A 24,239-nucleotide genomic window follows, 5' to 3' on the forward strand; every position below is an offset into this window, starting at 1 on the left:
CCTCCGGGCCCGGCTGAGCCCAGCTAAGCCGAGGCCGACCGAGTGCAGCCGAGCCGAGCCGCGCCGAGCCCAGCCGAGCAGCGCCGAGTGCAGCCGAGCCGCGCCGAAACGAGCCGAGCGCAGCCGAGCAGTGCCGAGCGCAGCCGATCCCGCCCCATGCCGGGCCCGCGGTCGCTGCTGGGGCTGGGGCTGCTGGTGGCGGCGGCGCGGGCGGGCGGGCGTTGCCCGGGGGGGGGCTGGCACCGGGACTGGCACCGGGACCGCGGCTGGTGCCGCCCCCACCGCGCCATGCACGGGCCCAGCGCCGGGCCCGGCCCGCGGGAGCTGCGCTTCCTCGGGTAGGGCCTGGGGGGGGGGGAAGCCTGGGGTGGGGGTGGGCGCAAGATGGGCAGAGGGGGGGCAGAATGGGGGGGGAGGGGGTGCCGTTGGGGGTCCGCAGGGTGCAGGGGGTGGCTGGGGGTCTTCAGGGTGCAGGGGGATGATCGGGGGTCCACAGAGTGGAAGGGGGGGGGGGGGCTTGGGGGTCCCCAGGGTGCGGGGTGTGTGTGTGTGAGATTGAGGGTCTGCAGGGTGCGAGGGGGGTGGTTGGGGGTCCACAGTGTGCAAGGGGGGTGATTGAGGGTGTGCACGGGGGCTGATGTGGGTTCCACAGCGTGCAGGGGGACTGGGGGGGGAGGTCTTCGGGGTGCCAGGGGACTGATGTGGGGTCCACAGGGTGCAGGGGGACTGAGGGGGGGGGGGAGGTCTTCAGGGTGCCGGGGGACTGATGGGGGGTCCACAGGGTGCAGGGAGGTTGCAGGGGGTGGGGAGGGTGCAAGGGGAGTGACTGGGGGTCCGCAGGGTGCAGGGGGTGGCTGGATGTTTGCAGGGTGCAAGGGGTGCCTGGGGGTCCACAGGGTGGGGGAGGGGTTGCAGGGGGTGGTTGGGTGTCTGCAGGGGGTAGGGGGTTGCAGAGGGTGGCTGGGGGTCTTCAAGGTACAAGGAGGGTGATGGAGGGTCCCCAGGGTGCAAGGGGAGGTGGTTGGGTGTTCACAGGGTTCAAGGGGGGTGGTGTGGGGGTCTGCAGGGTGCAGGGGGATGCCTGGGGGTCCACAGGGTGCAGGGGCGGTGCAAGGGGGGTGGCTTGGGGGTCTGCAGGGTGCAAGGGGGGTGTCTGGGGGTCTGCAGGGTGCGGGACATGGTTAACAGGGTGGAGAGAGGCACTGGGGGGGGGTGTGAGTTGTTGGGTGGGATGCCTGGGGGTGCAGAGGTGCATGGAGTGGGGGCTCAGCACCCTACCCCCACCCCCCACTTGCTGGCGCTTTGCAAAGTCAAGGGGATGGTGGCTGGCCCTGGGCCGGCCCTGACCCCAGAGAGCCGGGGTCCGGCCAGGGGTCTGGGACCCCCAGGGCTGCCACCCTCCCCCCCCAGGCAGGAGGAGGCCCAGGCCATCGACCAGGAGCTCTTCACCGAGTACAAATTCAGCGTGGACCAGCTGATGGAGCTGGCGGGGCTGAGCTGCGCCACCGCCATCGCCAAGGTGGGCGCACGAGGCGGGGAGGGGGTCCTGGCAGGGGTCCTCAGCATCATCCCCCAGCATAATCCCGCTCCTGGCCCCCTCCAGGCTTACCCCCCCAGCTCCTTCACCACCAGCCAGCCCGCCGTGCTGGTCGTCTGTGGGCCAGGGAACAACGGCGGCGACGGCTTGGTCTGCGCCCGGCACCTGAAAATGTTTGTGAGTCTCTTGTGCGAGCGGCTGCGTGCTCCCCCCGGGGAGGGGGCTCGGCCCCGTGCACCCCCAGCCCCACAAGCTTCGGGGTACCCGCTCCTCCAGCTGGTGCTGAGCCCTGCCCAGCTCCTTCCTGCTCTTGCAGGGCTACGAGCCAACCGTCTATTACCCCAAGCGCCCCAACAAGCCCCTCTTTGAAGGTTTGACCACCCAGTGCCAGAAGATGGACATCCCCTTCCTGCCCGAGTTCCCGGCGGAGGTGAGGAGCCCCCGGCTGGGGAGCAGCCACCCTTGGAGCAGTGCCGGGGGCTGGTTTTCACCCACCACCTTCCCCGCCGCAGGCTGCGCTCATCGACGAGCTCTACGGCTTGGTGGTGGATGCGATTTTCGGGTTCAGCTTCAAGGGAGCGGTGCGGGAGCCCTTCGGCAGCATCCTCGGCACCCTCGAGCGCATCACGGTCCCCATCGCCAGCATCGACATCCCCTCAGGTGAGTAACTCCGGACCCCCCAGGGGAAGGTGCCTCTTGGGGGGTCTTCCCGGCTCCAGCCTGGGGCTCCTTGCAGGCTGGGACGTGGAGAAGGGGAAGGCGGACGGTCTCCAGCCCGACATGCTCATCTCGCTGACGGCGCCCAAGGTGGCAGCCAAGCATTTTGCCGGCCGCTACCACTTCCTCGGGGGCAGGTTTGTGCCCCCCGCGCTCCAGAAGAAATACGCTTTAAACCTGCCGCCGTACCCCGAGACAGACTGCGTCCTGCAGCTGACCTAGGGCTGGGGTGCAGCGGGGGCTTGGGGTGCGGGGCTAGGCTTTGGCACGGCAGACCAGGGTCTCATTCTGCCAAAGCTGCAGCTCTCTGCTAGGAGGATGCTCAGCGCCTCACTGGGCTTCGGTCCTACTCAGCTCTGCCACGGGGTCGAAGTTTGCAGCAGACTCAAAGCCCCCAGGAGCCTGGGGGTGACGGGCCGGCTGCCGGGGGACTCCGTTTGGGGTTGCTGCCTCATCCGAGTGTTTGTAGGTGTAGACAAAATCCAGGACGCTGGGGTTTGCCACGTACGTTGCACTTCAGGATAGTTTCACTGCAATAAAGATTTTATTTGTGCCCTTGAAAATGTGGGGGCTGTCCCTTTGTGGCCCTCTGCGACAGACCCATGGCAAACTGGTGTGTCCCCCCCCCCCCCCTCGGGGCTGGTGGGCACTGGGGTCACCCCTGGCAGAAGGGAAGGCTCCCGGGGGTGGTGCAAAGCTTGATCCAGCTCCAGACCAACCAGTCCCAGCCCAGTGTCTCCAGGCAGCGAACACGCAGCTGGGGGCCTCAGTGTTGGGCTGCACCTGGGAAGGGCCCAGAGCACCCCCTGGGCACCAGTAGGCAGGATCGGGACCCTCAGAGCCAGATGGTGCAGCTGTGCAGGGCGGCAGCCTTGGTCCTTGCTCACTCTGGCTCCCTCTTCCTCTTCTTCCTCTTCTTCCTGGGCCTGTGCCCAGCGTGATCAGACCCATCTGTGTCTTCTAGAGGTACCTCGGTCTCAGCTGGCTCTTCTCTGTCCTCCTCCTTCTTCTTTTTTGGCTCTTCCTTGTCTTCCTCCTCCACCCGATGCTGCCGCTTCTTCTTTTCTGGCTCTTTGTCTTCTTCCTCCTGCTGCTGCTTCTTTTTCTTCTTCTTTCCTGTCTCATCTAGCTCTTCGTCTTCCTCCTCCTGCTTCTTTCCTGTCTCACCTGGCTCTTCTTTGTCTTCCTCCTCCTGCTTCTTCTTCTTCTTCCTCCTCTTCGCAGGCTTCTCTTCCTTTCCTGCCACCTCTTCTCCGCTTGGATCCTGCTTCTTCTTCTTCCTCCTCTTTGCAGGCTTCTCTTCCTTTCCTGCCACCTCCTCTTCTCCGCTTGGCTCCTGCTTCTTCTTCTTCCTTTTCACGACCTTCCCTTCCTCTCCTGCCAGCTCCTCTTCTCCACTTGGCTCCTGGTGCTGCAGCAGCTCAGGGTTGGCTCTGTCCCTGGACTGTTTCTTTTTTTCCTTTATTGTTTTCTGCCCCTCAGCTGGGGGGCTGTTTTCTGGGGGCTCACGCTGCTGCTCCTTCCGCCGGTACGTGGCCAGGAAGGCTCGCTCCTGCTCCTCCAGGCGCGCCAGCTTGGCACTCATGGTCAGGCCGTGACGGGCACCCCTGCAATGCCGGTGGGCAGCACGGGTCTGGCACCTTCCTGGTGAAGAACCCTCCAGCCCAGCCTGCACAAAACCCTGCCAGGAGGGGGGAGCCCAACCACGCAGCCCTCCCCAACCACTTACTTGTGTGCCGTGCGGCCGCCGCACGCTCGCATCAGCTCCTCATCCGTCAGCCTGTGGGACACAGACGGGACACGTCACTCCCAGCATCAGCATGGGGAGGAGGGCGGCCCGGAGTGGGACTCCCCCTTGCAGCCCTTGTCCCCCACATCACCTCACCTCCTGGCTGAAGAGAGGTCCAGCTTCTCCTCCTCCTCCTCGCTGCTCTCCGAGCCAGTGGGCAGCTTCGCCGACTCCTCCCCGGATGCTGTGAGCGTGGCTGACTGTGGTGGGGAGAGGCAGAGGGGCTGTGAAGAAGGGGGACAAAGAAAAGGGGGCCCTGGGGGGGGCACAGCAGCGACGGGCTGGGGAGGCTGCGCTGCAAGGGGGGGGCGCAGAGCTCACAGCAGCTTCCAGAGCCGCAGCTGCTCGCCGAGCCGTGTCCCCAAGGCCGGTTACCTTCACGAAGCGGCCGTACAGCATGCTGCCGGTGCCGCCGGCCTTGCGGGGCTTCTTAGTGCTGATCCAGGCTCCCTGCTGAGAAAGGGTCTTCATGGCAACACCGTCCTGGGGTGGGGGGAGAGAGATGCAAAAGGCTCAGGAGCAGTTTTCTGAGGGGCTTCGCCCCCTCCAGCACCGTGGTCCCCATGCAGGGTGCTGCATGCTGTGAAGGGCTGCAGGGACATTCGATGGCAGCACAAAGCCCACCAAAGGGGGACCCCAAAGCCCTCCCCGCCTGTGGCCCCGTCCCAGCCCCACTGGGGTGCCCCCTCGCCGCCCCCAGCCCTACCTGCCCGGCCTCCACTGCAATGTTGGCAGCTGCCTTGTTGAAGACGTGGTCCCACCAGTGGAAGGAGAAGGGCTCCGCTGCGTCATGTCCCACCTGCGGGGTGCAGAGGGGCCACCAAAACGGCTGCAGCCGGCGACGACCACCGGGTCCGAGCCCGCACCGTGCAGGGGGCTGCACTCACCCCCGCTGTGTCACACTTGACCTTCACCCGGATGGCCTCGGCGATGCCGTCCTCCCGCTTCCCCAGCCCCCGCCCTGGGGACAAGAGCACCCGTCACCGGCCGCAGCGGCTCCCCCGGACCCCCCCCACTGCCGGGGGTTGGCCAGTGGGGGCCGGGGCTGCTGCGAGTCCCCAAGTGTGGGGGGCGAGGCCGCGAGGCGGAGGTCTGCTCGTCTGGGAAGGGGGCTGGGGACAGGCCATGAGACCGGGGAGCGCCAGGGACCTCCACGGCCTGGGGGCCGCCAGGGCCTGGGACCCCCGTGGCCTGGGACTGCTGGAGCCTGGGACCTCTGCGGCCCAGGGACCACCAGAGCCAGGGACCCCCGGGGCCGGAGGACCCCTGGGGATCGCCAGAGCCGGGGACCCCCATGGCCTGGAGACCGTCGGAGCCGAGAACTCCCAGGGCCTGGGGTCCCCCGTAGCCTGAGACCCCCGCGGCGTAAGGACCCCTGGGCCTGGGACTGCTGGAGGATGGGGACCCCCGCGGCCTGGGACCCCCGCGGCCTAAAGACCCCTGGGCCTGGGACTGATGAAGCCTGGGGACCCCCGCGGCCTGGGACCCCCACGGGCGCAGCAAGGCCGGGGGCAGCGGGGGGCAGCGGGGCCCGCAGGCCGGACCCCCGGGCCGGCCCCCACCTCTCCGCCAGCCGTGCCGCCGCAGCTGCCCCTCCGCAAACCGCATCCCGCGGCCCGGCGGCTCCGTGGTGCTCATGGCCGGGCTCCGGGTGGTGCCGGGGGGCCCGTCCGCCACCGCCCGCCTCCACGCCGCCGCCGCCGCCCGGAAGTGCCCAGCGCGCACGCGCAGAGGTCAGGCGGGGTCACGGCTCTGCGCGTGCGGGCGGGGCGGGCACGCGCCTGGCGGGAACAGCGGCACGCACGCGGGCGCGCGCCTGCAGCACGCACGTGCGCGCGGGTAGACGCGTGAACACGCGTCTGTGCACACAGCCGCACACACACACACGCGCGTGCGTGCACATTGCACACGTGCACACACATGTACACGCGTGCATGCACGTACACTCAGGCATGCACATGACATGCACGTACACACAGGCAATGGGGTGCATGACGGGGTGCATGGGGTGCATGGCATGCAAGGGGTGCAATGGGGTGCGTGATAGGGGGTGCGTGGGGTGTGTGACAGGGCGTGCATTGGGCATGCGGCATGCAAGGTGTGCGTGGAGTGCATGACAGGGTGTGCAAGGGGTGCAATGGGGTGCATGACAGGGCGTGCATGGGGTGCATGGCATGCAAGGAGTGCAGTGGGGTGCATGATAGGGGGTGCATGGGGTGTGTGACAGGGCATGCATGGGGCATGGGGCATGCAAGGTGTGCGTGGAATGTGTGTCGGGGTGCAAGGGTGCAATGGGGTGTGTGACAGGATGTGCATGGGGTGCATGGCATGGAAGGAGTGCAGTAGGGTGCATGACAGTGTGCATGGGGTGCATGGCATGCAGGGGGTGCAGTGGGGTGCGTGACAAGGGGTACATGGGGTGTGTGATAGGTGTGCATGGGGCATGCAGCATGTGCGTGGAATGCATGACAGCGAGTGCAAGGGGTGCAATGGGGTGCGTTGCATGCAAGGAGTGCAATAGGGTGCATGATAGGGGTGCATGGGGTGCAGGGCATGCAAGGGGTGCAGTGGGGTGCATGATAGGGAGTGCATGGTGTGCAAGGGGTGCAGTGGGGTACGTGACAGGGCGTGCATGGGGTGGGTAGTGTGTAAGATGTGCAGAGAGTGTGTGATAGGGCATGTATGGGGTGGGTGGCATGCCAGGGGTGCAATGGGGTGCATGATAGGGGGTGTATGGGGTGCATGGCATGCCAGGGGGTGCAATAGGATGCATGATAGGGGTGCATGGCATGCAGGGTGTGCAGCGGGGTGCACCCACGTGCGGCAAAGGCACCAACTGTACTTGGCACCGCTGCAGCTGTCGTGCACAGCGGCCACATTTCACCGCATGGCTGAGGTGGTCACGGGACCCCCCTCCCCTGCTCCAGCACCCCCGAGCATCACTGAGGCACCTCCTTGTGCTTGGCTTCCTCCTCCCACGGCGCCTGCTGCCGCCCCCTCCCCTCGGTAAGAGGCTGGGGGCTTATCCCAGGGTGGTGAGAGCAGGGAGCCTGGCAGCAGCCTTGGCCGCTCCGTATCTCCCTGCTCTGTCTGCCAGGAGTCAAAAAAGCAGGAATAACCTTCACGGAGGAGCCGGCTTATGGCCACAGCCCGGGAGCTGGGAAGCCAAGGCAGAAGGATGGGGAGATTCCCACCAGGATGGGGAGATTCCCACCAGGATAACGTGATGGAGCAGGACCAAGCATCCCAGCACCACAGAATCCACCAAAACCAAAGAATCTGGCATGGCACGGGAGGCTTCTCCTCCATCCCTGGCAAGTGGGGCTGGAGCAGCCCCCCTGGACAGCCCGGGGTCCCAAGGGATCGGGATCAGGGCTCAGCTCCATGGCTGGCACTGGCGGTGGGACATGGGGCACAAGCATTGTCCTTTGTGTCACCGCTGCCAGCAGCAGCCGGGAGCACCCCAGCCCCTCTCCCGGTGCACACAGAAACCCGCTGGGTGTCGTGGGTGACAGCCCCTGATGCACCCATGGGTGCCAGCTCCAGCAAGGATCCCAAGGATCCCAGGACCACCCTCTGCTGCCGGTGCATCCTTCAGCCCTGGGGCAGGCTGGAAGACTTGGAATTTTGTTGTTTCCAAAGAGAACAAATGACAAATCCCAGTCTCCATCCTGCTCCGGGCACAGGCTCCAGGCTGGGCACCACCGGCTCCAGCGCAGCCGACGCTGCGCGCTGGGAATGCTGCGTCCACGTGCAAACGCCGGTGAAACATGCAGGGAACAAAGTCTCGTCTTGCTGGAAAAATTAAAAATAAACCAAATCAAACCCACGGGAAGAGGGATCTGAGGGGTGCCATGGTCGCATCCTGCTGGCGGGCAGCCGAGCGAGCTGGCCATGTCCCAGCCGCTCATAAATCGTGGATTTCTGTGCTGGAATGTCGTGGGATTGAGCAGAGGGGCCAAGGAGCATTGTTCCTCCTGCTCCACCTCCAGCCCTTCCCCACAGCTACTGGTGCCCAGCAAAGATGCTGCAGTGTGCAATATACACACCTATATACACATGTATATACGCACCTATATCTCCCTCCTCGTTTGAGAGGTTTGATTTCCAAGTTGAAAGTGTTTTTTGGAGGAAAAGACTCTGGTTCTCCTCCAGGGAATGGTGAGGATAAATTGGAAAGAAGTCCTTGATGGCAGAAATCTCTCCAACTCAATCAGCCAGATTTGCCACTACCCGCTGAGGAAACGGCTCCTTCTGGTATATTTTAAAGGAAATAATTCGATTTATCAGAGGGAAAAAGGAGAGGCAAGAGCCAGCGAGGAACACCTTTGGGCAATTCCCGCGGGAAGGAGGGAGATAAAAGGGAGAAAGTGCGATTGTTCCTTTGAAAGAGGGGTGTGGAGGGGATGATGGTGTCACTAAAAAGCTCCCTGTCACCAGCCGGCAGAGAGACCCCCGAGCCCCCAACCCACACCCAGGGCTGGAGCACCAGCATCCCTCCGCCCTCCGGGCATGTGGGACCACAGCCCAGCCACCCCCCACCTGCCACCCCTTCTGGGGAAGCCCCAGCCCCTTCCCCACCAGCTTTCCCCCCCCCATTTGGAGAAGGGGGGGACACTGCTGCTCCCCCCCCCTGCCCAGCGCCGAGGCCAGACCCCAGTGGCAGCTCCACCACGGGGGGTCACGATGCTCTTCTGCTCCCCAGGGAAGAAGGACCAGAGCATCAACCCCAGGGCAAACCCCACAAAACGACGGCGCTCAGCACACCCTGGGGGGGGAGCACCCACCCCTCGGCCCTCACAGGAGTTCATTCCCCCAGCGCATCCCCTTCGCCAAAGCCGAAGCCACAAATCCGTACGGCAAAGCCCCCCTGGAGCAGCGCGGAGGGCGGCAGCTTGGCCAGATTCCCCAGGGAAAGATGGAGAGTGGGGGGATAAACATGGGATGCAAAGGGAGGCTGCAAGCCGAGAGCCCCCTGTCCTCATCCTGATTTTAGCACCTGGGCTGGTGGGATGGCAGCAGGTGAGGAATGATCCCGAACTGACATCGGAGTGGATGTTGTGACGTGGAGGGACGGGAGGAACAGGCTTTCCTGCTTAAAGTTTTCCTGCTTAAGAGAGCAGAGAGACACCAAGGACCGAATGGCCTGTGAAGACTCAGCATTCCCAGCTCGCTTCTCCCCCAGGTTTATCTTCCTCCTGCGGGAAGCACCGGAGAACGGCTTCCATGCCCTTGCCGTGGTCCAGAGCCCTGCCTGGAAAAGCAGGACCCCAGCTTAAGAAAAAAACATCCTAGCAAAAATGAGAATCACGTTAACTCTCCTCGCTAACCCGCAGCCTGCGCTGCCGGCGGGATCCCTCCACCCCACAGGAATTTCCAGGCACCTTCGCCCACCGGTGCCCAGCAGCCAGCTCCATCCCCACCACGCTGAAGCATCACCAGCTCTTCCCACCTCGCCGGGCCAGCAACGGGCACCCCCAGCCCCACCGGAGCCCGACTGCTCAGCGGGCTCCTCACCTTGGACCCACTGAGCGGCCGCCCCCCCCCCCCCGGGTCCCTCCTGCGTCGGAAGCGGGGGGACAGGTCGGAAGCACCCATCCTGCCCGCACACAGCCCGGGTTCGCACCCTGTCAGCACCTTTTGCTAACGCTGAGCCGAGAGGGACCGTTCCTGGCTGGCAAGGAGAGGCTTTGGGACCAGTTTTGCTTCTCAGAGCACAACCTTACGGCAAAGACGGGGGGCAAAGAGGGGGGTTTACACGGGGACAGAGCCTTCGTGGAGCTCAACCGACCTCAGCGCGGGTGCAGGACCGCGCCGAATCGAAGGTGTCCCCTCTACAGACCCTTTCAAACCCATTTTTAGCTGCCAAGGGGCCAACCGGCAGTGTTAGGGCAGAGCTGGGACCCACACAAGCCTTCGCACGTTCTTTTTTACATTCGAAGTTGCAAAAAAAAAAAAAAAAAAAAAAAAAAAATCCACCGGTGTGCAAACCTCCAAGAGATTACAGCTCGCCTTTCTGAATCCTCAGCTAAAAAAAAACCCCGTCTCGTCGCGATGCACACAGAGGGAGGCAGGAGCTCTTCCAGCCCGCGCGTGCTGCCGTGTTTTCTTGAGCAACCGCCGCTCCGTCTCCACTCTCCAACACCGCAGAGCACCGACAGATCCCAGCTCCAACTCTGGAGCAAGCTGGGTGCAGGTTTTTTTACAGGTATTCCTCCTGTTTCCTCTCACTGCCCGATCCTCCCCTACCAGAAGAAACTTTGCGGGGCGGGGGGGGGGGGGGGGGGGGGCAAATAATAAATAAAAAGTACCAACAGCCAGCTAACCTCGCTATGGAAAAGCTGGGGGTAAAATCCACCGTGCACACGGTGGCCCAAGGGCTCCCCGGGCACCGGCACCGTCCAGCCGTGAGCAAACCCCTCTGGGTGGCTTTGGTGGCTTCTGTAAAGTCACGTTATCCAAATCCAGCAGGACCAAGCGGCCGGTAGCTCGTCCTACACATCCTTCAGAGCCCCTAATCCAAAGGAAATTTCCAAACGGGCCAGATTTTGGGCAAAGTTTCAGCAGCGTTTCTTAAAAACGTCAAAAAATTTCCTGCCACAAGAGGGAAGGATGCCTGGCCGGGCGGGAGGGGGGGGGGGGGTCACGCGATGCCCCACGCTACCTGCAAGAGGGACAAGACAGATTAATCACGAGTAATTAGAGGATCTCGATCAACTTCAGCGTGGCAATCAAGGAAGATACATGGAGTGCAGGGAGACAGATGGTTGTGCGCATTTATTTTTCTTTGATAAAAATGGTATGCAAATTACACAGCCATGGAGGCTCTTGGGGAAATATCACCCTGCTGGTCCTCGGGGAGTTTCTTGGAGAGTTGTAACATTCAAACACACCAAAATGGGGCGGGGAGGGAATGGAGGATGGATCTAAACTGGGAAGAACATGAACTTCAACATTTTCCAGTGAAGCGAAAAAGGTCGTTAACTTACTTTTCAATTTCCTTTTTTTTGTTTTTAGGCTTTCAGAAATGAGCCGGCTGAGCACAAGAGTCAACACCCCCCCACCCCCACCCCACTCCAACACCGCTGCGCAGGAACTAAAACTGCTTGGGCAGAAACACACCTTTCAAACACGTTCTTCCGCACGGCACTTTCCACTCCGGTTCAAGAACAGCAAGCCTGATCCCTGAAGGCATCCAGGCTCCTTTACACCATCCCAAGAGTGTAAAAAGGCCGCGCCTCCGACGTAGTTCTCATGCCCATAAAAACCTCCACCAGGAGATCAGAAGCACCTGTGTGCAAGGGACACAGGCTCAGGTCATCCCATGGAACATTAAGACAAATGACATCAGAAATTTCCAGGTAATTTCAATTATTTTCTTTTTTTTTTTTTCTTTTGATCCATTCCCAATAAGATGCTGGGAGAAATAACCAAAACCCAAACTTGGCTCAAGTTTTTAAATATTTGCCTGAAAGGAGGGCTAGGGGAGGGAATCATGTACAGTTAAAATCAAGCTACTCAAAACACAATCATTCAGGTAAGTAACTAGAAGTATCGCCTCTACCATCTAGAGAGAGAGAGAAGAGTGTCTGAGACAGAGGGCATATTTAGGAAAAAATACACATCTGAAGTCTCTGTGGCCACGATGAGAACTGGAATCCACATACAAGCCAGTTAAAGAGCATTTCAACATGAAATCTTAACTTAGTAGGAAGGTCAGGGGTTAAGCTGTATCTTTTTGTTTTAAATACATGGGACAGCTGTCAGATATGAAAATGATGGTGGGCTTTCCTGAAAGATCCCCCTGTGCATGTGTATGGATGCATGTGCTGACGTCTGTGGGGCAGCATGACAAGAGTTTAGGAAGGCTGGGAGCCCAGCAGTCTCTCAATAGCTGCATTGATGTCTCCACCGGTGGCAATCAGCGCCTGGAGGTTGGCCTCACGGTTAATGAAGCCCATGGCGTTCAGCTGCTCCAGCTGCTGTTGGAATCGCACTTCAGGACTCTGCGCCTACAGAGGGCAAGGACAAAGGACCTTAAGTGTCAGCCAGGACGGGCAGGGCCACCAACAACGGCTGAGCAGGGACCCCCAGCTCAGCTTTAGGTGGACGGAGACACCCCAGGCTCGTTAGCGACGTTGCCCACCTCCCCACGCTGCCCGTTACCCACCTCCCCACGCTGCCGCCCACGGGGAGGCCAAGTTCTGTCCCAACGGTGACGGCAGCGCAGGGGGTTGGATCCCCAGCACCCCCCCCCCCAACACTCTTTGCTTCAAACCTCTGCAGAGGGTCGCTACGCCCCAAAGGAGCCGGCCTGAGACACCAAACTTAGCGTAAAGCGCCGGAGCCAAGTGTAGTGGCTTTGCTGGCAAGGGTTTGGTAGCCAGGGGGCTACAGGGGTGGCTTCGGGGAGTTGCCAGAAGCTTCCCCCCGCATCCAACAGAGCCAATGCCAGCCGGCTCCGAGATGGACCCACCGCAGCGATGGTGGCAGCGCCTCTGATGGCGTGTTAAGAAGGGGGGGAAATAAAATAAATCTGCATCAGGGGAAGAGAGGAGCGAGACTGTGAGAGCAGCAGCCCTGCAGACCCCCAGGGCAGGGCAGGAGCGCTCCCGGCCGCAGCAGAGATTCCCCGGCAGCTGGAGGTGAAGCCCCCGGCGAGGCAGGCTGTGCCCCCGGCCCCCGGGGGAGCAGACCCCCACCCACAGCCCGGGGAGGACCCCACGCCGGGGCAGGGGGTGCCCGCAGGAGGCTGTGACCTGTGGGAAGCCCACGCTGGGGCAGGTTTGCTGGCAGGACCCGTGGCCCCGCGGGGGTCCCACGCTGGAGCAGGTCATGGAGGACTGTCTCCCGCGGGAGGGACCCCACGCTGGAGCAGGGGAAGAGTGTGAGGAGGAAGGAGCGGCAGAAACGACGTGTGATGAGCTGACCGTAACCCCCATTCCCCGTCCCCTTGTGGGGAGGAGGTTGAGGATTTGGGAATTAAGCCCAGGAGGAAGGGAGGGGTGGGGGAAGGTGTGCTTTTCCGATTTGAATAGTAATAAATTAATTTCCCCAAGTGTCTGTTTTGCCTGTGATGGTAATTGCTGAGTGATCTCCCTGCCCTTATCTCAACCCACGAGCCTTTTATTTTCTCTCCCCTGTCCTGTTGAGGAGGGCAGTGACAACAGCATCCAGCCAAAGTCAACCCACCACACCAAGAGATGCTTTTTGGGGACATCCTAGAGCGGGGTGGCACTGGGTACAACCTCTAGCTCACCCTGGAGACGTCCCTCCCCAGAAGTGTATTGGCATGCAGCTGGGCGTTACATACTTGAGAGCTTCCTCCGGCCAGCAGCTGGATCATTTGCTGCATGAGCTGCTGTTGGGGGTTACCACCCCCAGCTGGAGAGGCACTGGCCGGCGTCGAAGCGGAGGGAACGGGGTTCTCCGGGATTGTGCTTCCTCCTGTGGAGGACGGGGGCATTCGAGGCATGCCGAAGGAGCCGAGGCTGCAGAGGAAGGCAGGGCGCGCTCAGAGGCAAGCTGGCACTTCTGGGTGACCAGGCTCTGCCACGCCGGCCCTCGCTGAGGTCCGGACTACAGGACAGCTTTGTAAATTAAACCGGCTGCATCGACATCCCGCTCGCACGCGGTGCTGGAAGGAAGCAATCCTAACGGAGGCGAAGGCCTGAAAGGAACTGCAGAGCCTGCACGTGACCCAGAGCAGCCTGCCCCAACGTACCCGCCCCACGTCGCGGCTGTGCAGCTCATGCTGTTCTCCAGAGAGAGAAAAATCTTGAGTTCAGCCAATAGGAACTATGGCAAAGAAAGATGGGGGAGGGACCCAAGCGCTTTCCAAACCTTTCCACCAAAAAGAAAGGGTCAAGGGCTTCCCACGTCAAGTACAAACAAGCAGGAAGCGCTAATTAGGCGGAGCGCACACACACGCCGAAGTCCCCATGATGGAGTGGCCTAAGCAGACCTCCTCGATGAATCAACAGCCAGTCTGCCTGCTGGTGTCAAGCACGTCAGCTCTGCCTGCAGAAACCCACTCTGAAACGCTTATTACCTTGGCACTAGTCCTGGGGCCTCCGTTTGCAGCGTCTGGAGTCCCTGCTGGATCTGGAGAAGTGCCTGCATGGCGCGGGGGTTAGTGAGGATGGAGAGGGAGTCTGGGTTCTGCATCTGGGAACAAAGGCAAAAAAGACACCGCGGTACCGAAACAGCAAGAGCTTCGGCAGCCAGAGATCCACCAGCTTTACATCCGAGCAGGAATCGGCCCAGAGCTGCAGCCAGAGCGAGCCTGGTTCCTCCGTCAAGTCTCCAGACTGCAGGGTTTCTACAGAGATACTCCAAGAGTTTAGATCAGATTGTCTAAATGAACTAGGTGAATCAGATTAGAAGTGGGGGCGCATGCCTTTGGAATGAAAAGTGATTTTTATCTGATTTACTTGAGTGAACCAGCTGCTCTAGCACAATTAGCTGTTTTAATTTCTGTAAACCCATTACAGGGAGAGACTGTCCACACAGGGGTTTGATGTAGCTTAACTAGTCTAATTGGAAAGTCCACCTTTAGGTAATTTAGATTACTTAATTTAGATTGCCTCGTCTAAGCAAGCTCTTCCTTTCTCCCCTGTGCAAACCCCTTTCTTCCACATCCCCAACCACCCAAGCCCACATGCTTCCTAGTCCTCGCGGCCTGACTAAGCAGCTGAGATACTCCCTTTCCTACGGAGGATGGAAAAACTCTGGAGCCCCGGGGCCGAGAGCAGCGCAGGGCCAGACAGGGGCCTTTACCTGCTGCAGGAAGACAGGGAGCTGAAGGCGGAGCTGTTCTTGAAGCTGTGGATTCCCAGCAAAGAGGGGGACATTTACCATGATCTAGCAAGAGACAGCACAGGTAGGTAGGGTCAGAGGGTTTCTGCCACTGGCTGTTAAGCTCTACGTAACTAAGCCATGATGAACAAGTCAGTCATGCCCCTGACTCCCTCCCTGGGCTTCCAACACGCTCCCCTGCTAGCGGGGACTGAAATAAGACAGCTCAGTTCCTGGCAGCAGTGTTGAACAAGGGGCCACTTGGCCGTGGGCAAGAGGAAGGGCCATCCCCGTGTCCCTTGGAAAGCCACCTTTTTTTATCAGGGGCTCTGCTAAGACAGAGGATTCAGTACCGTGACTGCCTTCAGGCTATTGAGAAATACAACAGAACTGTCTACGTTCACTCAGCTCTCCAGTTTCTGCAGGGGGAACCACTGCAACTACAGAAGCAGACGGGTCTCGCCAGCACTGCGCTCACAGCCCGTCTGACAACACAAGACAACTGCAATGCTTTTACCTGTGCTGCAAAGTCCGGGTTCTGGGCAAGAGTCTGCATCATGCTCCGCATATAAGGGGCAGAGATCATGTTCTGCATCAGCTGAGGGTTTTCAGAAATCTGCTGCAGGAGTCCTTGCATCTCTGGGCTGTTAAACATGCCTGCAAGGGGAAAGGGAAGAGAAGACAAAAGGAAAACTGCTTACAAGCCTGAGCACCGCCGCAATGTTCGAAGTACAACCTGACACGTAACAGCAACGCTTTTACTTCATCCCCTGGCCAACAGCGAATATCGTGGTGGACACCATGGCAGTGCTTTGCTTGCCACTTTCCCATGCTCTCGAGGGCTGCAGGGACACCAGAGTTCCCCCAGTAACCCTCCGACTGGCACACCAGAAAAAAAAAAAACCATTTGTGCTTGCAACTGGGCTCGACTCATTCATCTGGAGAGCAGCCACGCACAAGCACTCAACCACCAGAGGGAACTCGGGCTTCCTTGGAGAGCAGCGACCTGTTCAGTCAGTAGCACCCTCTGGCTCCTTTCTTGCTTACGTACCAGCCCCAATGTTAGCAGCGTTCAGCCCAAAGGGGTTGGATACAGTTGGTGTGCTTTGGGTGGTTGCCGAGCCAGTGCTCCCTTCGCTGCTGGGTGCCTGGCTCTGGGAAGCAGGGGGCGTGGGGCTCCAGGGGTTCGGTAACGGCTCTCTGTTCTCCGTCCGCAAAGGCTGAGAGCTCGAGCTATCAGAATTTCCCGTCAAGGAAGAGAAAGGATTGTTGCCAAACTAGGGAAAAAGAAAAAAAAAAGAAATAGCCGTCATCAGTTAGCCCCAGCAGGGAATGTTGGACTAACCCCACCACCGGAGCTAGGAAACAGCCGATCATATTCATCCAGGTCCAGAATTTGCTAAGCACATGCCGTAATTTGCCTCCCGAGAAATCCATAATCCACGACGCACCTCGCTCAGAAAAAGACCAGGCTCAAGAAGTGACCACAGCCCTCCATTTGGCTCCCCAAACGCAGGGCTTCAAAACATCCATGTAAAATCAGCACCCGGACATACCAGTAGGTAATGCTAGACTGGAGTATGTCTGCACAGCTTTTTTGCAGACAGACCTGCGCTCCCTCCTCCTGCGCTCTGAGCCAGCTGGATCTCAGCCAGCTCCAATCCAAAGGCGTCAGGCTTGAGCTAATACAGCCAGCCGGGCTGGGAGCAGAGGGCTGCGCTTAACGAAGCTCTGGGGCCTTCCCATCGGCAATGGCTGGCATCCAGCCTGCCCGAGGAGCACAGGAGTGAGGGCAGGTCCCGTCTCCGATACACCAAACCACGCAATAAAACCAGGCGCTGCACAACGTCCTCCCGCTAGTGGCTGCATTCATCGTTTAGAGCGGGAGGGGATGAAGAACCTTGCTCAGGGTGCCCCGTTAGCACAGGACCCCTTCCCCGTGCTCAGCCCACGACATCCCGCTTACGGGAACGCAGCCGGTACCTGCTCCCTGGCTGCGCTAAACATGGGCTCCTGGATGTCCGTGTACATCCTGCGCAGGGCGTTGTATCCTCCTGGAATGCTCTCGAGGTTACTCAAAGCGCGGTCCTGGTTCCGCATCATCTCCTGCATCATGGCAGGGTTACGAGCCAATTCCATTGTCTGGGAGAAGGAGGAAAACGTGGAAAGCTCAGGCCCACGTGCACCACAGAAGACCAGAGTGGATCAAGAGGCTGGGGAAGCAGCCCAGTGGCATTCTAGTGATCTACCAGCCCAGCACTGAAAGAGTTAAATCTCAGCTCCCACAAGAAAAGAGTATAATTAAACCCGTTTCACAGCCAGAAAGCAGAGATATCTTTTATCCAAGCAAAGAGAGCCCAGGGATCCTGGCTCCTCCCATCCTTGCTCAGCTCTCTTCCTTCTCAACCTCAATTCAAGCTGGATGAGACTGTTTTGTTTCTAAGCAGTATCAGGACATCCAAACATCTAACACCCATATGTTCCCACTCAAAGGAGATGGACTGCATTCAAAAACCGAGAAGGTGGAAGAGATTAGATCCTTCCTATTTCAAGAAACCCAAGAAATTCACCCTCTCCGGGCTTCTGATGGGTCTCCCCTGCGCGAGGGAGATCCAGATCTCATCTGGGGAGCTGCTTAAGTACGGATCATTCACAATTTAGTCCCGCAGCTCTGGCACTTCACGTACGGCTGGCAGAGTTGAAAGATAACCGAGAAGCAGATGGAAACTAGGTTCGTCCAGCACCAACCCAGAAAGACCTCCTGACAAGTCTTCCTGGGGGAACAGCAGAGTCCTGTCAAGGGCTGTTTAATACGCAGGCTCTCACTCAACCCTTACGCTGCCCTTCCGATGAACCTTCAGTCTTCCAGACAGCCGGTCCTCTAAGGCATGGGTCCTCTCAGTTCTGGGATTGTACAGAAAATTGAGACCTCTGGGATCCTGGCCTACGACTAGGAGCACTCTCTGCTGATACAGGTAGTAAAATATCGCCTGCACAGCTCTGCAATCAATACTTTATCAAGAGAAATAGAGAAGCAAAAAGCTTTTGCGGTAGCTTCACTGCTCTGTGACTGCTTTTACTCCTGTTCCTGAATCAGAACCCTGTAGCCTTGTACGCGGCACGCCAGGATGATCCCAGCATCCCTTTTTGCCCAACACATGACAGATTCAATAGCCCTGAAAGGGAGATAAAGAGTTGCAAGTATGTGGGTTGAGTAATCAGTATTCACAGAACTCGAGACCACCATCTGTTTGTGGGGAGCTTACAGCAGGAAGGAAGAGATCTCTAAAATCACTGATCTGGCAATTCACACACCCCCTTTGCAGAGGACACACTAAAGCTGGTCCACAAAGATGCTCCTGAACATGCTTTAAAGAGGCCCTGGCGTACTGACTCACCTGCCTCATGAGCTCCGGGTTATTCAGCATGTGGCTTATCTCTGGATTTCGCTCCATGAGCTGCTGCATCTGGGGATTGGCCATGATCATCTGTCTCATGAGGTCAGGGTTAGACATCATGTTCTGCACCAAGGGATTCTCCATGATCTGAGAAAGCATCTCTGGGTTGGACATCAGCTGCCGCTGCATCTGCTGCTGGAGCTCCATGAAGTTGGCAGAGCCCATCCCAAGATTGCCCAGCCCAGTGATGCCGCCAAAGCCAGCTGGAGAGGGAACAACACACGGGGAGAGAGGCGTGAGTCAGTAACTGTCGGCAGCTGCAAAAAGAGGACAAGCACATCAGCTGAACTGCACCCACACTAACCTAGGAGTATCCCATATCCCTACGGCAGCCAGCTCCAAGGGAGGACACCCCCTACACACACTTTACTAAGGGCTTGGGCATTGTCCTGAACAGGGAAACCACGGTACACCGGTGGAAGCGACTCATGCGAAGCAAGCAGAGACAACTCCAGGGGTCAAGAACCTCGACTCCTTGGTCTAACCCTAGGGAATTCTTTCTTGCCACACCTTCTGGCAGCCACCACTTACACAGGATGGATGTAGCACTATTAGGGCCTCCGTCTCCAGGACCTCCCATGGTCCCTGACCCACTGCTCCGTCTGCTGCCGCTCCCCGCATCAGAAACGGCGCTGCTGGATGTGGAAGGCTGAGACGGGGCAGCAGGAGAAGAAGGGGTTGCAGCGGGGGCAGAAGCAGCATTGGGGGCAGAAGCAGCAGATGTTGAATCTTGGACCCTGCAAAGAAACAAAAGAAGGTGTTAAAACTCCTGAGATTCAGGAGCGGTGAGCAGAGTCCCCCGTGGGGGACACAGGCCAGCGCACCCCACACTGACCAAGCCTCCCCTCACGCCTGCTGTCCCCACAGCAGCCAGCCCTGGCTGCTTCCATCCCTGCCTGCACGGAGGCACAGCTGTGCTCCCAGATGCCTTCCATCTGCTGGAATCTGCCTCCCACCCTGATGCAGAACAGCCTCTGACATTTTATCCTGGCCCACACGAAGCGGCTTGACTGGTCTTACCCCCAGTTGCATCTAGCTCTTCCTTGAATCGCACTGAACTATTTACCTCAGCTATATCCTTGAGCAATGAGTTCGCTCCAAACAGGAAAATCCTCCTGCTGCTCCCACAGAAACCACAGGAGGTTACAGCAGGGCTAGTGCATGGGGTAAACAAGAAACTACTTTTCTGCAAATCCTCCCATGCACTGCATATTCCTACCAGTGCTCCTGGGGGCAAAAATAAGGATCAGCATTACTCTCCAGATCGGGAAACCGAGGCACAAGGCAGCTAGCATCTGTCCCACGAAGCTACCGAATGTTTCTGGCCAGCCTGGCTACGAATTTACGTCTCTGCCACTGGCTGTACCTCGCATGCAAGCCTTCCCCGTCCAACACAAGTTGACGAGAGCTTCTTTTAATACACACATGCAGATGCTGTGCCAGAAGCCACAGTGCAGCAGATGCTGGACATCAGCTTTATTGAGGAAACCAACCCAAGCTAGTACCTTGTAATCACAGTTCCTCCTCAGGATTTTTATAGGAATTTGAAAAAGAGAACATTTAAAGATTCTCTGAGGCATCTGCAGACACAGCAGTGAGTCCTGGACTAGTGCTGAAGAGCTTTCACATGAAATTAGACCACAAAATTCATTTAACTCGCCTCAAATAATGCTATTATGCCCCTGACAAGTAAATAAGAACAACAATTTTTTGATTATTTTTTTTCCAAACCAAGAATGATTCCTTTCTCTAACTCTCTTTCTTTTTTCACTCTTATTCTAGGATTTTAAAAATCAAACCTAAAGGTCCCTGTCCACTTTCCAGACTCACCTGACTGCTGCTGAAAACCAGCAGCCACCGAGAGGGAGGCAGAGAGCGGGGAAACAAAACAAATAGGAAGCTGAACAAAAAAGGAAGAAGGAAGCTGGAGAAAGGTCACTTGGTTTCTCTCAGCACAGGAAGAGGCTGTAATGTCTTCAGTAAGCAGTTATCTGTGACTGTTAGAGGGGGGAAAAAAGGAGCAACCCAGGACAGCTCTCTTGTTTACCCTTTGAAATGGTTCAGACAGTGGTAAACAGCACCAGACTATCAGGCTACCTAGAGATGCAGAATCCAGAGAGAGGCCTCCTGCTGAAGCTGACAATACACACGGTTGTCTTTGGGGAAAAAAAGAGGAGGGTAAAAGAAGAAGGGAAAAAAAAAAAAAAAAAAAGCAAGCACTAATCTTGACTAAGCCAGTAAGGCAGCTCTCCCAGGGGACAGCAGAACGGCACAAATAGATGCAGCCTGTTAGTTCACCAGGAGCCCGATCAAACCACAGCAGGAAGCCCAAGAAATGGTTGCGAAGGGGGTTTTGAGATCAACGAGATGTAGGCTACGCCTGAGGTACAGCGACTGCTCCCAGGAACCTGCTGTGCCCACCACTCCACTGGGCAGCACTGGGAAAAGCCTGACCCTGCAGGACCCTGCCATCCATCCTGCGCCCCGTTCTCAGGCTGAGCAACACGGTGCAGACGGACACAAGTGAGCCGCGTTCAAACTGGGAGCTACCAGGGCGCGCCCACAGTCCCATACTGGAACTAGCAACCACAGCGCTGCGGGCAGGTGGTCGTACACCCCAAATCTTCACTGAGGAGCACCCACCTGTCTGCACCTGCCCGTGCAGAAGCGCCTATAGGTAGCGCAGACACTGCTCTGCACGCGCGGCGTGCCTCCCACGGCACCCCTAAGAGCGTGAGCACTGGCTTAGAGCAGAGGACGTCATAAGAAGCAAAAGAAAAGCTGGGTGTTAATTTTAACTTCAACACGAATTCACTGGGAAAGTAATTTCTGTTACCTGCAACTTCTCTCTGTTAGAACTAGTATTAAGTTTCAACGGGTTTTTTCAAGATTACTAAATTGTAAAGGCTCAAAATACACAAAGCCATATACACGAGCTGTGTTAAAGAAGAGTCAACCCCCTCAGGCACTCGCCACAAACTTACACGGTGGTGTAACTTAGGGAGAAGAGGCAGAGCGATAAACCCCACAGCTGCGTGGCAGAGCCACAGCAGGGAGAGCCTGGGAGAGTTCTCCTGCCGGATCGCCGCTGCCAGACGCGCACACGCTCCAAAGGCAGAGCTCTGGCCTCGCCTGCTTCAGCCACAGGGCAGAAATGCTCCACCATCATTTATTCGCATCATCCGCTCACTCTCAGCCCCCCCCCAACGAAAAACTTTCTTACTTTTGCGGAGTCTTAATGACCAAGTGCACAGTCAGCCCATCTTTGATCCCGTGTTGATTCAATGTGTCTCCATCCTTCAGGATCTTCCCGGCAAAGATCAGAACCAGCTGATCCTGTTTGGCTTTAAACCGCCTGGAAATCTCTTCTTTGAACTGAAAAACAAACGAAATATTTTTCAGGCAAAGGACCAAGACTAGAAATTTAAAGCTAATACTCCAGATATCATATCCACTATGCAAACAGCATAAGGAACTGACAGTCCTTCAGTACCTCACCCAAAAGGAGCCCATGCAGGTACCAAGTCAGTCACCAGTTGCTGAGGATGTCTGAGGCGTTAAGAAAAAAAAAAAACAACAAACACAAAGACAAGCTCTACACTTACAAAACGTGGAGTAAATTTCAGAAAGAATAGAGCAATTACCTCAAGAAGAGCTGGAGGCTTCCAAAGCAAGATCAACTGTGTCTCTTAGGTCTAATCCAAACACACCATTTATCCTCTGAATGACTGAACTGGTTTTGTCTCTGCTCATTTGATTATTTTTTTTTTTTTTTCCTAAGGAAAGCCCAACTCTGATTTAATACAGGACAGAGCTCTATGGAAAAGGGAACAATCCTTTACCAGCCAATGGAAATAAACTAGGTCTTCTCCAATTCCTATTTCTGCAACCGAATTCCCTAGGAGCACGCCATGCCACTAACACCGACACCTCTTCCTCACTGGGAGATGGGGTGGGGTGAACACCTACCAAGAAGATTGTCACTGCTAGCCCAGCTGGGGCATTCCTAAGTTGATTTGGGAAGAAAAAAAAAGCCTTGCATTTGGAAACCTACAGGAAATTCAGAGGGGAAGGCCAGGCTGGAAAGCGAAGCGCACACCTGTCCCAGAGGAGCTCGCAGCCTTCGCACCAGAATCCTCAAAAACAACACCTGGGAGAGCAGCCCGGAGCCCTGGCTCATCCCGGCCGCAGAGCTCCATGCCCTCCTCCGTACAAAGCTGTCACTAATATCCCACTTATAGCAACGGGCTCCGGGAAGAAGCAGGAGGACCACATGTACTACAGCCCCTGCCTACCCCACGGCTCCACTCCCCAGAGATGCCCACCGGGTCCTTCACACCACAGCCTCCTGCCCTACACCCCAGACCAAAGCGCGCAGCAAGCCGAGAGCCGCACCGATGCCACCTTGCCCCAGTGGGCACAGTTGCTCCGTCGGTCCTCCAGCCAGTCCTTGCAAATTCCAGCGCCCTTCCGCTCACCCCGTGCCACCGTGCCCGGTGACGCTCCCTCGCAGGAGCAGACCCCCCCCCAGCCCACGTGTGGGGTGACAACCCCTTTCCTCCGCGCCATCCGAGCCCTCTGCCCCTCTCCATCCATCCGAGCCCTCTGCCCCTCTCCATCCATCCGAGCCCTCTCCATCCAACCTTCGTCCCAAAGACTCATGGAGCTCCTCTCACCCACGGGCTCAGCCCCCCCGTGTCTGGACCCACCCCCCAGCACCCCCCACGCACCCATCCGGCTCTGCCCCCAAAGCCACTTCCCCCCATCGCAGCGCCCTTCCCTCCCGCTCCCCACACAGCCCAGCCCACAGACACACACCCCCAGCCACCATCCCCCTCAAACCCAATCTCCAAGCCCCTCACCCCCTATTTCTGACACCCACAAACCCTCCCACGGATTGCCCCCAGCACCATTCCCCCAAGGCTGTTCCCAGCCTCAGCCCCCCACCCACCCCCCAAGCACCTGCCCTCACCCACATCCCCCTGCCCCCTCACAGCCTGGCTCCCACCAGGCCCCAAAGGCCAGGGGTGCCCCCCAACCACCCCCCATGCCCCCCACCCAAGAGCCAGGCCTCCAAAAGCCCCCCCAGTCCCACCCTCCCACCCTAAGCCAGGCTCCCCCGCTCCTCGGGGCCCCTCACTCCCCCTCGAAAGCCCTCCCCCCTCCCCAAAGCCAGCTCCATACCCAAAAAGCCCCCTCCCTCAGCCCCCCAACCCCTCACCCTCCCAGCCCCCCCCTCACCCCACAGCCAGGCCCCCCCCGGCCCCTCCACACAGCCCAGGCCCGCCCCCGCCGCACCTCGCGCACGGAGGCGCCGTCCGCGATGACGATCTCCTCCTTGTCCTTGGGGGTCTTCACGGTGACGCGGATAAGAGCCCCGCCGGGGCCGACCAGCCCCGCCTCGCCCTCCCCGCCGGGGCCGGGCCCGCCGCCGCTCGGCTCCGCCATCTTCGCCGCCCGCCCCGCCAGCCCGGGCCGCCACCAGAGAAAGGCGGCGCGCGCCGCCGCGCAAGAGCGGCGTCACGGCCCCCGGCGCCGGGGTTACCGTCCCCTGGCGGCCCGGCGGGGAGTTGCACCGCGGCAGGACGGGGGCGGGGCGGGGCAAGGAGGGGGCAACTGCCCACACCCCCGGGCTCCGGCAGAGCCCCCTTAGCCGGATCCGTCCTGTGTCCCCCCACCCCCAGTAGCCAGATCCCTCCCGCACGCCCCCATTAGCCGGACCCATCCTGCCCTCTCCCCATTAACCAGATGCCTCCTGCACCCCCCCATTGGCAGGACCCATCCTGCCTCCCCCATTAGCCGGATCCCCCCTGCACCCCCACCCCCCATGTACCCCCCTTCACTGGGCAACCAGCCCCCCGCACCGTGACCGGGGGTTTGGGGGTCCGGGGGAGGGGGGGCGCGGGGGGCTGGCTGGGGATTTGGGGGTCCGGGGGGGGGA

General features: G+C 58.9%; 3 protein-coding genes across 8 annotated transcripts; 1 reads left to right on the forward strand and 2 right to left on the reverse strand.

The window, feature by feature from the left end:
- The first annotated feature begins 112 nt into the window (after nucleotides 1–112).
- Nucleotides 113–2,817, forward strand: NAXE (NAD(P)HX epimerase). The gene is made up of 6 exons (XM_080368868.1): nucleotides 113–338; nucleotides 1,411–1,519; nucleotides 1,604–1,714; nucleotides 1,854–1,967; nucleotides 2,050–2,197; nucleotides 2,274–2,817. Exons 1-6 carry the CDS (start codon nucleotides 157–159, stop codon nucleotides 2,474–2,476), a joined length of 867 nt encoding a protein of 288 aa, XP_080224994.1. The 5' UTR covers nucleotides 113–156; the 3' UTR covers nucleotides 2,477–2,817.
- On the reverse strand, nucleotides 2,777–5,758 carry GPATCH4 (G-patch domain containing 4). 4 transcript variants are annotated; one of them, XM_080368867.1, is made up of 9 exons: nucleotides 5,606–5,757; nucleotides 4,931–5,004; nucleotides 4,750–4,842; nucleotides 4,419–4,526; nucleotides 4,140–4,243; nucleotides 3,984–4,034; nucleotides 3,570–3,861; nucleotides 3,435–3,500; nucleotides 2,777–3,389 (listed from the first exon to the last, which is right to left on the reverse strand). In XM_080368867.1, exons 1-9 carry the CDS (start codon nucleotides 5,679–5,681, stop codon nucleotides 3,138–3,140), a joined length of 1,116 nt encoding a protein of 371 aa, XP_080224993.1. In that variant the 5' UTR covers nucleotides 5,682–5,757; the 3' UTR covers nucleotides 2,777–3,137. The 4 variants fall into 4 exon arrangements, with proteins under 4 accessions (XP_080224993.1, XP_080224992.1, XP_080224990.1 ...); XM_080368866.1 differs by having other exon boundaries at nucleotides 2,777–3,379; nucleotides 3,422–3,500; XM_080368864.1 differs by having other exon boundaries at nucleotides 2,777–3,379; nucleotides 3,422–3,861; nucleotides 5,606–5,758.
- A 5,656-nt stretch (nucleotides 5,759–11,414) lies between these two features.
- UBQLN4 (ubiquilin 4) lies at nucleotides 11,415–23,804 on the reverse strand. 3 transcript variants are annotated; one of them, XM_080368861.1, is made up of 11 exons: nucleotides 23,597–23,802; nucleotides 21,522–21,673; nucleotides 18,830–19,035; nucleotides 18,239–18,501; nucleotides 16,824–16,982; nucleotides 15,892–16,117; nucleotides 15,358–15,497; nucleotides 14,823–14,906; nucleotides 14,095–14,210; nucleotides 13,357–13,534; nucleotides 11,415–12,055 (listed from the first exon to the last, which is right to left on the reverse strand). In XM_080368861.1, the coding sequence occupies exons 1-11, from the start codon at nucleotides 23,744–23,746 to the stop codon at nucleotides 11,903–11,905; spliced, it is 1,827 nt and encodes a 608-aa protein (XP_080224987.1). In that variant the 5' UTR covers nucleotides 23,747–23,802; the 3' UTR covers nucleotides 11,415–11,902. The 3 variants fall into 3 exon arrangements, with proteins under 3 accessions (XP_080224987.1, XP_080224989.1, XP_080224988.1); XM_080368863.1 differs by lacking the exon at nucleotides 16,824–16,982 and having other exon boundaries at nucleotides 23,597–23,804; XM_080368862.1 differs by lacking the exon at nucleotides 14,823–14,906 and having other exon boundaries at nucleotides 23,597–23,803.
- Between the last annotated feature and the right edge of the window lie 435 nt (nucleotides 23,805–24,239).

Source organism: Falco punctatus (genome assembly GCF_963210335.1).
Source record: "Falco punctatus genome assembly, chromosome: 18".
Taxonomy (NCBI): Eukaryota; Metazoa; Chordata; class Aves; order Falconiformes; family Falconidae; genus Falco; species Falco punctatus.

What these genes read in the sequence shown, in the direction of transcription:
- NAXE (XM_080368868.1), top strand. Translation starts at nt 157, where the DNA reads ATGCCGGGCCCGCGGTCGCTGCTGGGGCTGGGGCTGCTGGTGGCGGCG. An exon ending in GCGCCACCGCCATCGCCAAG is followed by an intron (nt 1,520 to 1,603) that starts GTGGGCGCACGA and finishes GGCCCCCTCCAG; the next exon opens with GCTTACCCCCCCAGCTCCTT. An exon ending in TGCCCGAGTTCCCGGCGGAG is followed by an intron (nt 1,968 to 2,049) that starts GTGAGGAGCCCC and finishes TCCCCGCCGCAG; the next exon opens with GCTGCGCTCATCGACGAGCT.
- GPATCH4 (XM_080368864.1), bottom strand. Translation starts at nt 5,681, where the DNA reads ATGAGCACCACGGAGCCGCCGGGCCGCGGGATGCGGTTTGCGGAGGGG. An exon ending in TGTACGGCCGCTTCGTGAAG is followed by an intron (nt 4,244 to 4,418) that starts GTAACCGGCCTT and finishes TCCCCACCACAG; the next exon opens with TCAGCCACGCTCACAGCATC. An exon ending in GGAAGACAAAGAAGAGCCAG is followed by an intron (nt 3,380 to 3,421) that starts GTGAGACAGGAA and finishes ACGAAGAGCTAG; the next exon opens with ATGAGACAGGAAAGAAGAAG.
- UBQLN4 (XM_080368861.1), bottom strand. Translation starts at nt 23,746, where the DNA reads ATGGCGGAGCCGAGCGGCGGCGGGCCCGGCCCCGGCGGGGAGGGCGAG. An exon ending in ACGGCGCCTCCGTGCGCGAG is followed by an intron (nt 21,674 to 23,596) that starts GTGCGGCGGGGG and finishes TTTGTTTTTCAG; the next exon opens with TTCAAAGAAGAGATTTCCAG. An exon ending in GCCCCAGGACTAGTGCCAAG is followed by an intron (nt 13,535 to 14,094) that starts GTAATAAGCGTT and finishes CTTCCTCTGCAG; the next exon opens with CCTCGGCTCCTTCGGCATGC.